The sequence below is a fragment of the Ahaetulla prasina genome, chromosome 12 (assembly GCF_028640845.1).
Source record: "Ahaetulla prasina isolate Xishuangbanna chromosome 12, ASM2864084v1, whole genome shotgun sequence".
Taxonomy (NCBI): Eukaryota; Metazoa; Chordata; class Lepidosauria; order Squamata; family Colubridae; genus Ahaetulla; species Ahaetulla prasina.
Genome location: NC_080550.1, coordinates 747,212 through 755,664, shown reverse-complemented (window position 1 = coordinate 755,664; position 8,453 = coordinate 747,212). Strand labels below are relative to the sequence as shown.

Sequence of the window (8,453 nt, the reverse complement as noted above, 5' to 3'; positions counted from 1 at the left end):
AAGGAAATGTTCTGAAAGTCCCTGCAACGAAGGCAATTCCACCTCATTTCTTCTTTGAGCTGGACTTGCAATTTTGTTCAAATGAATGAGTGGATGACGGTTATGCTTCATCTACAACATTTTCCTGAGAAAACAAACTCAAGGCTCCCTAAATGAAGCTTTTCCTTAATTCCAGACCATGGACTAGGGAGGGATGGGTAGAGGAGGCTGTCAGTGGCCATCAGTCCTTGGAGAACCCAACTTCAAGCCAAGCAAGCGCTGCTTGGAGTAGGAGTCAAGGCGGCCACCCGGACACCAAAGCTATGAGATTCACACCTCAGGCGCAGCCATTGGGGGCTTCCTGACTTACTGGCTCCGATGTGCCACTCAGGGCCATTGCAACAGGCCCCTCCTGTGCAGGGAAAGGGGTGAGGTTCCCCTTCATCAGCGGAGGGGGGGTGTCCCTCGGGGCCCAGCCTCGCCCTCAGCTGTGGGACCTGGAGAAGGAACCAGGATGGGGATTCTGCCCCCCACCGTCTGATGATGCCGCCAGTTCTCCCAGCCACCCCCCCCATCAGGGAGCCATTAGAGGCCCCTGGGCTGTGCCCCCCCACTCTAAGGGGCCGGAGGGCGGCCGGGATGGCGCTCCCGGGAAAGGGGCCGGCGGGAGGGGCAGCGCCTCTGAGAAGCAACGGTGCCCTTCGGGGGGGGGGCTCCTGGCGCCAGGCCGCCTTGTCTTTCACGCCCGGCTTTTCCCGGGGTTCGACGCCGTCTCGGGCCTTGTAAGAACCAGAAAGGCGGCCGGAGATGAAGGCGAGCGCGGAAGCAGAAGAGACCGGAAGGGCCCTTCGCGCTGCCGTCCAGGCAACCGGGGAGGGGGCGGTGCGGGTAGGCGGGGGGCGGGGGGGGCGCCCTCCGGGACGGCGGCAGAGGCGGCGCGCGGGGTCCGGCGATGGGCCGCGCTCCTCCGGCCGCACGGGGGCAGCAGCGGGCGCTCCGGGCGCGCTGGGCTGAGCGGGCGGCGGGCTACAATGTAGCGAGCGGAGGAAGCGGCGCGTCCGGGCCAGCCGACCGGGCCGGGCCGGGCCCTTCCCCTCCCCATGGGCGAGCAGGTAAGGGCAGCTGCCCCCGGCCGCTCAAGCGGGCGCGTCCCCTTTGTGGCGCGGCTCCCGGCCCTGGCAGCGGTCGGCCGCGGGCACGGAGGGCGGCGGCGGCAGCAGCTCCTCCCGTGCCCGCCACGGGCTACCTTGGTGGAGGGGGGAGAGAGAACCGGCAGCCTCCGGTTGGCCGCAGTCGGTGCGTCCCAGTGGCTAAGCCGCCGTAAACACCAAGGAACGAAGCGATCATCCGTTGAAATGCAGGCGGGCGCCGGGCGCTTTCCCTGAGCTGGTCCCCGTGGCCATGCAAAGCCCCCCCGTCCCCTTGCCTCGGGCTTCCCCCGGAGCGAAGTCAGCAGTCGCTGCTGGTGCTGCCTCCGTGGAGTCTGCGAGGGGCTCCTTTTGGGGCGCAAACTCTGCCTCTGGGCCCTTGTTCGGCTGTAGCGGGAGCAGGCGGAGGTATCGCCCGAAAGCCTTCGGGTCTCCAGGCCAGGGCGAGGAGGGGCTTCTCCCGGGGCTCTGCAAAGACACCCCGAGCGGAGTTGCTGCTAGCTGAGTTCGACCGCTGAGCCTTAGAGGGTCGCTTCGCTTTTGTCTTTGTGTGGTACGTGAACCTAGCCGTGGGCTTCTGGCTTCTCCTTATGGCCGATTAAACCAACAGCCACGGTTCAAAGATCAGCATTTATTCAGGAGCGATTCAGACTTAGCCTCATTATTTTTGAATGGTTTTAAGTCCCGGGCTCTCCGAGTGGGCATTTTATACCAAATTCAAGAGTTTCAGCAAAACGTTTTTCATGTTTAATTCTAATTCCCCTTTATGGCATTCTTGGAGCATGCTCTTAAAAAACTCAGGTTCATGCTGAGCTGACAGTGGCTTCCCTGAAAAGTTATTCAGCAGACAGTGGGTGGAAACAGCAGGGCCTTTGGTGGTACCCCCCCCCCCACCGTGTGTGTGTGGTAAAAGCTACATCATCATCAGGTAGACTTTGTGGGTAAGGATCCACCCAGCTGATAGGCTCAGCAAAGCAGGGATGCTCTGGATGATGTCATTTTAAAACCACCTTGAGGAAATGAGTTAGAACAAAAGAGTCAGATACCAAGAATTGGGAAATGTGATGGGTTGGAGTCCTTTCTCAGCACACCCACCCCATAGAGAGAGTAATGGGGGGAGCATCACAGGAGCAGAGTGCGTCCCCCCCTTTCCCTCTGTCGCTTGTGCTGTTCAGGGACACCAAGTGAGGCACCTCCATGCTGTGCTGGCTATAGACTCATTCAGCTCCCTTCCTTTTTTTTCCCTCCGCCCTCAGCCTGGAGTTCCCTAAATCCACCTTGGTAGTTGTGCAAGTAACCTCAGAATCCTTTGCCTGGAGGGAGGCTGTGACTTTGCACTGCTAGAGTTCCCAAAGTTGAGATTACAGGACACTGAAATTGGGGTTTGGAGATTCTGCACTCCAAACCGCCAATAGCTCTAAGCTGTAGAAGTGATCCTGATACATCATGAGGTGGTGGAGGAAGGATTTGGAGTCCCTGGTACACTCTGAGCTCGGTTGTTTTCTTGCAAGGTTTCTTTCTGGAATTCTTGCTCGTTCCTGGGATATGACTGGCAGCAACCGTGTTGCTCCAGAAAGTGCTCTCAACTATCCAGCCAGATGTGTTCATGACTCTGCAAAGCACACAGGACCATCTGAGCTGGCAGAACCGGCTTTTCTGCCTCCCAGGATGTCAACAAGGCTTGAGAGGCTGGGAAGAGCTGCTGGGAAGCTGAAACTGTACGGGGGGGGGGGGAACACTCCAGGAGCTTTTGACAGGCTGAGACCCCGAGCCCGGGTGGGGCATGCTTTGATGGTGGCTCAGGCTCTTCCCCCTGGCCTTGGTTCCCGGCAGGTTGGACTGCTATGGAATATGATGAGAAGCTGGCCCGTTTCCGGCAGGGCCACCTCAACCCGTTCGACAAGGCCCCACTGCAGAATCGGCAGGAGCAGAAGACAGCCGGGGCCGGAGAGGGCTTTCCTCAGAAAGGTGAGCTCTCCCCTTCCTCGCTTTCTCCCTGGGAAGGACTTGGCAGTACTGGATCTAGTCTGGATCCAGGAGGATTTTCCTTCCTTTCCCCTAAAGACTGGATCGATACCCTTTGGAAACTTGAGGGCAGGATTTCCTTGGCCAAGGGCTCCTCATCAACATCAGCCTTGGGGGTGGCTCCAAGTCAGCATCCAGCTGCTGGGACAGGAAATCGGTTCTGCCTGAAAATCCCAAAACTCCTGTGGCAACCTTAATTTCTGAAGTGGAGCCCCAGATGACTGCTGTCCCGCTTGCTCACAGGGCAAGGCCTTTGCCACGGGCCGAGTAGACAAATGGGCCCTCCTGTTTTCCAACATGACACCTCTTCCTGCCCTTGAATTGATTCTGTCCACTGGGACTGGCCTTGGAATGGGGGGTTCCGGTCAGAAGTAGACACCACTTACCAGCTGCTAGTTTTGACAAGGCTGGAGGGCTTCAGGCTTCAGAAAGAAGGAAGCGGTGACCTTTGGCTCTAACAAACCAGACACACGGAGCCCAGATGGACAAAATTGCGGGACTCTCCGTTCTTCTGCCCTGTCCGAAGCAGAGCTCTCCTGGCAATGCTCTGCGTGTTGAGCAGGCTTGTCTGAAGGCTAGGCTGCTTTTCTCCTCCCCCCCCCCCCATGTAGACGTGAATCTGGGATTGTCTCCAGAGGAGCCAGTCTTTCCTTGCTCAGAGCGCACCATGGACCTGGGCTTGGCCGAGGACCATTTCTCGCGCCCAGTGGTAAGAAAGCAGTATTTTGTGGTGGGTGGGAGAGGAGATAATGGGAAATCTGCAGGCCAGGAGCTCTCAGCACAGGTTGGATGCTCCTCTGCGGGCGGCGGCTCTTCTCCTGCAGGGCCTGTTCCTGGCCTCGGATGTGGAGCAGCTGCGGCAGGCCATCGAAGACTGGAAGCAGAGGATCCTGGAGCTGCCAGATAACTCTGAGAAGCAGAAGGATGCCGTGGTGCGACTCATCCACCTGCGGCTGCGGCTCCAAGAGCTGAAGGTGCGGAACAGTCCTCAGCTGCAGCCCAAGGGTGGGTGATGGGCTGTGATTGCTTTATCGGAGGTTCCCAAACATCTGGATTCTTGGGAGGCTTTGCAGCACTCCAAGAAGAGGGCAGGGCTTCCTCTCCCCTCCCCTCAACTGAATGGCCCCAGCCCCCTGCCAGGATTCTGGGGTTTGGGGAGGGGGCTTTTGGCTCAGAGGGCAAAGGATTGTAAAACCCGCCCATGTTCCGCAGGACCCCAGTGAGGATGAGCCCAACATCCGGGTGATCCTGGAGCATCGTTTCTACAAGGAGAAGAGCAAAGGAGTGAAGCAGACTTGTGACAAGTGCAGCACCGTTATCTGGGGGCTGATCCAGACCTGGTACACCTGCACGGGTGAGCATTCCCCCTCACCCCTCCCTGCCTTGCTACGGAGTCTGATTCTGGCAAGGATGAGCACCGGCCTTCCTTTCCACGGGCTGGGCACTGGGCTTGGGTCAGCCTGGCGCTTCCTTCTCCCTCCTCCCAGGCTGCTCCTATCGCTGCCATAGCAAATGCCTGGACCTCATCACCAAGCCATGCGTGCGCTCCAAGGTCAGCCACCAGGCCGAGTACGAGCTGAGCATTTGCCCGGAGACGGGCCTGGACAGCCAGGACTATCGCTGTGCCGAGTGCCGGGCACCCATCTCTCTCCGTAAGCCAGGAGGAGGGGGACTGAATCGGAAGCTGCCCCGGGTGGAGCTCCTGCTTCGCTCGCCAGGAGGCCTCACTTCAGTCCAGGCTCTTCTGCAGCAAAAGGCTCAGGAAGGACCATTTCCAGCCATTTGGGTCTTGCCAGCAGATGTGGCTTTTGGGCTCCCCTCTCTCGCTCCAGCTATCTGGAGGGCACTATCTGGGGTGAGGGTGGAGACCCCATAATGAGGTGGCTCTTTATTGTCCCAGCAACTGGGACCTGCCCAGCTTCGCAAGGACTCCCTGCTCCCCTGACTTCCGCTCTTTCTGCCACAGGTGGGATCGCAGGTGAGGCTCGGCAGTGTGACTACACAGGCCTCTATTACTGCAGCAGCTGCCACTGGAATGACCAAGCTGTCATCCCCGCCAGAGTCATCCACAACTGGGACTTTGAGCCCCGCAAGGTAAGTGGAGCTTGGAGATGATGACGTTTCCCCCAACCAGAGGAGGTGAGGAGAGTAGCCGCTTTAGGAAGGATCAAGTTGAGGAGCCCGTCCACACAGCCTGCTCTTGGGAATGAAATGTGCCTGTGTCACAGCTGTGGGCCAGAAGAACCAGTCTGAAGGACACACTGGTGTCCTTCAGTTGCGTTGGGCCACAATTCCCATCATCCCCTGACATGATAGCCAGCTGAGGTCATACGTCCAGACCAAACTGGAGGGCAGCTGGTTGGAGAAAATGACTCTGGACAGACCAGGAGTGATGGGATGAGAGAAGCTTTGTAGAGCAGGTGACAAACCAAGCAGGGACCCCCTTCCTGGGTGGAGAGCCTGTGTCTTGTACTTGAGTGAAATGCAAATGTGTCTTCCTTGGACTGGGGGCTTACTGTCTGCCTCACTATGTGAGTGAGGACACTTTCTATGGGGCCCCATTATCCAGGGGAGGCAGAGAGGAAGTGCCCTGCCCAGATCACATCCCACACAGAACTCTCCATTCATCCAGGAGGGGCAGGCCGGATCCCCTCTGATGCCCTGTGGGGCTATTTAGTCGCAGACCTTCCCTGCAGTGTGGGGCTACTATCTGCTTCAGGAGGCCAATGTGATTTTCAGGTCTCTCGGTGTAGCATGCGCTACTTGGTGCTAATGGTGTCCCGGCCAGTCCTCAAACTGCGGGAGACCAACCCTCTTCTCTTCAATTACGTTGAGGAGCTGGTGGAGATCCGGGTGAGTATTTGAAGGGCTGGAAGTGGGCCTCCGTGGATTCTAAAGCATCATCTCTTGAGCTGGTGTTCTCACCTGGAACCACAGTGTGGGTTGAGCAACCACTTCTCGATCGGCTCTCCCCCTTCAGAAACTGCGTCAGGACATCCTGCTCATGAAGCCGTACTTCATCACCTGCAAGGAGGCCATGGAAGCTCGGCTGCTGCTCCAGGTCAGAGAAAGCAGCTGTCCAACCAGGGGCCATGGACCTCTTCAAAGCATGGGGCAGGCGGGGTGGTTGGATTGGGGGTTTTACTTTTCTAGGTGAGAGAGGGCGTGAAAAGACCCATCTGGCTAAGGCTGAGAACTCTCTTCCCATTCTCAGCCTTCGCTCTCCTCCCCACCTCTTCACTTGCCCCCCACCCATCCTGGGGCAGGCAGACTAAAATCTTGTGCCTCCCTTCAGCTGCAGGACCGGCAGCACTTTGTGGAGAATGACGAGATGTATTCCCTGCAAGACCTGATGGATATCAACGCCGGGCGGCTCAGCTGCTCCCTGACGGAGATCCACACACTCTTTGCCAAGCACATCAAACTGGACTGCGAGGTAAGGTTGGCTGGGCAGGAAACAGCAGCCCAAGAGCGGCTTTGGTAGAGAGGTGCAAGGAGGCTCTTAGAGGCCTGGTCCTCTCTGCCAGTTGCTGCAGGGGTGGAGTAAAAATAAAAAATAAGCCGGTCTAGAAAGAAAGGAAGATGATCTTGGTGGAAAGGTGCAGGAGCTCTTGCCTAGCAAAAGGCTCCAAAACATGTTTTTAGGTCTAGAACTATAAAGTAATATCAAGAAGAGGCTCAGGTGGAGCCTCCCAGATTCAGTGGCACATAAGAAGAGCAGGTGCATCACAATCACATTTGCAAGATTCTGGCCTTGCTGATTTTTGCTTTTCAAGAGACACTCTAAAAATCTCTCTGTCATGTTGAGCTCTACCATTTTCTTCTATTGATTTTCTTTTTCTCTGGAATATTTTTTATTGGAAAATTCTCCGCTCCCCCAACCACTTCTAGGTCTGTCTATATGAGGGCTGCAGGTATTTGGCAGCACAGGGTTGGTAGTCGTGTGAAGGGCTTGGAGGGGCTTGGATTGGCACTGTGACTCACCAGCTTCCCCTTTTCCTTCTCACAGAGGTGCCAAGCAAAGGGCTTTGTGTGTGAGCTCTGCAAGGAGGGAGATGTGCTCTTCCCCTTTGACAGCCACACTTCAATGTGCACGGACTGTTCGGCTGTCTTCCACAGGTGAGTGCAGGCATTTGCGACCACCTCTGCCTGCCTCCTCTAGTGCTAAACAACAGAAGGCCCGTAGAAGCCATCTGGCTGGTGGCTCCTCCAGAAGAAGGAAGCTAACAGGCCCTTTGTCTTTCCTCTCCCAGGGACTGCTTCTACGACAACTCCACAACATGCCCCAAATGCGCTCGACTCAGTCTCAGAAAAGAGTCCTTGCTCAGGGAGCACAATATGGAGCTGCAAGCCTAAGTGTCACTTCTCTGAAATGGAGGGGATGACAGCCAAACCACAGAATTCCCAGCTTGCCTGTGACTTACTTGTCCTTCTTGAAGAGAAGCAGCTCAGACTGGTGAGGAAAGAAAACTTGGCAGAGGAGGGTGAGGTGGGAATGCCACGGCCAAGCTGCAAAGGATGCTGCCCCTCCACCTCTGGACAGATGTCAAGATTCTCCTTGAGTTTCCGAGTCTGAGGGAGTTTAGTCCTGGCTGCAACTGGCAGAGGTGGAGAAGTGGCTGCCAGATGAGTTTATGGAAAATGGTGACCACCTCCCCTCAGTAACTGGGTAATATCATCCCTGTTTGGCTGGCACCGAGTCCAGCTATTCTGGCTTCTTTACAGACCATGATAGTTCAGCGAAGACAATGGCTGCAGCTGGGCAGGCTGTAGAAATGGTGGCATTTGGAAAGTTGTTCCTATGACCTGGAGGCATTTGTCTTGGAGACTTGGTTTTCCTTTCCCATCCTCTTAGCCCAAAATGATGGCAATTGCCAGGACTGGATGTATCATAGAACAGTCTCTGCCAGCCATGAAAAGAGACTATGGGACTCTATACCACAGTAATTTATCACAAGCACTAAAATCACTTTAAATAAAGCTAAGCATAAATATTGAAGTCTGATGTGGTTATAGGCTGTTTTCGATGTTGTTTCTCTTCTCTCCAAAAAGATTTTTATATTTCATCCTTTAAAAGTCGTTAACTGGAAAAAAATCCAGTTTTGGGTACAGTTCCAACTCTTGTGTCTTCTGACAGCCAGAAGGGACGATGTGGGGGCGGCAGCATCTTCCATTCAAGTCTCCTGGCCTAAATGTAGCCTTGGTTGTGAGCCTTCTCACTGGGTCATCTACTCTTTCAATCAAGTCATGGGTGGTGGCCATCATGACTTGAGGCACCTCTTCTCTTGCATAAATTTGGAT

At 55.9% G+C, this 8,453-nt stretch overlaps 1 protein-coding gene across 4 annotated transcripts; it reads left to right on the top strand.

Moving 5' to 3' along the window:
* The first annotated feature begins 945 nt into the window (after nucleotides 1-945).
* On the top strand, nucleotides 946-8,151 carry DEF8 (differentially expressed in FDCP 8 homolog). 4 transcript variants are annotated; one of them, XM_058155380.1, is made up of 12 exons: nucleotides 946-1,091; nucleotides 2,961-3,095; nucleotides 3,764-3,861; nucleotides 3,977-4,126; nucleotides 4,365-4,506; nucleotides 4,640-4,804; nucleotides 5,119-5,246; nucleotides 5,892-6,005; nucleotides 6,133-6,213; nucleotides 6,448-6,588; nucleotides 7,162-7,271; nucleotides 7,406-8,151. In XM_058155380.1, exons 2-12 carry the CDS (start codon nucleotides 2,972-2,974, stop codon nucleotides 7,506-7,508), a joined length of 1,356 nt encoding a protein of 451 aa, XP_058011363.1. In that variant the 5' UTR covers nucleotides 946-1,091; nucleotides 2,961-2,971; the 3' UTR covers nucleotides 7,509-8,151. The 4 variants fall into 4 exon arrangements, with proteins under 4 accessions (XP_058011363.1, XP_058011365.1, XP_058011364.1 ...); XM_058155383.1 differs by lacking the exon at nucleotides 946-1,091 and adding an exon at nucleotides 1,121-1,680; XM_058155382.1 differs by lacking the exon at nucleotides 4,640-4,804.
* The last annotated feature ends 302 nt before the right edge of the window (nucleotides 8,152-8,453 follow it).

Coding starts and splice junctions, on each gene's coding strand:
- DEF8 (XM_058155380.1), top strand. CDS start 2,972: ATGGAATATGATGAGAAGCTGGCCCGTTTCCGGCAGGGCCACCTCAAC. Junction 3,862..3,976: donor ACCATTTCTCGCGCCCAGTG/GTAAGAAAGCAG, acceptor CTTCTCCTGCAG/GGCCTGTTCCTGGCCTCGGA. Junction 4,507..4,639: donor GACCTGGTACACCTGCACGG/GTGAGCATTCCC, acceptor CCCTCCTCCCAG/GCTGCTCCTATCGCTGCCAT.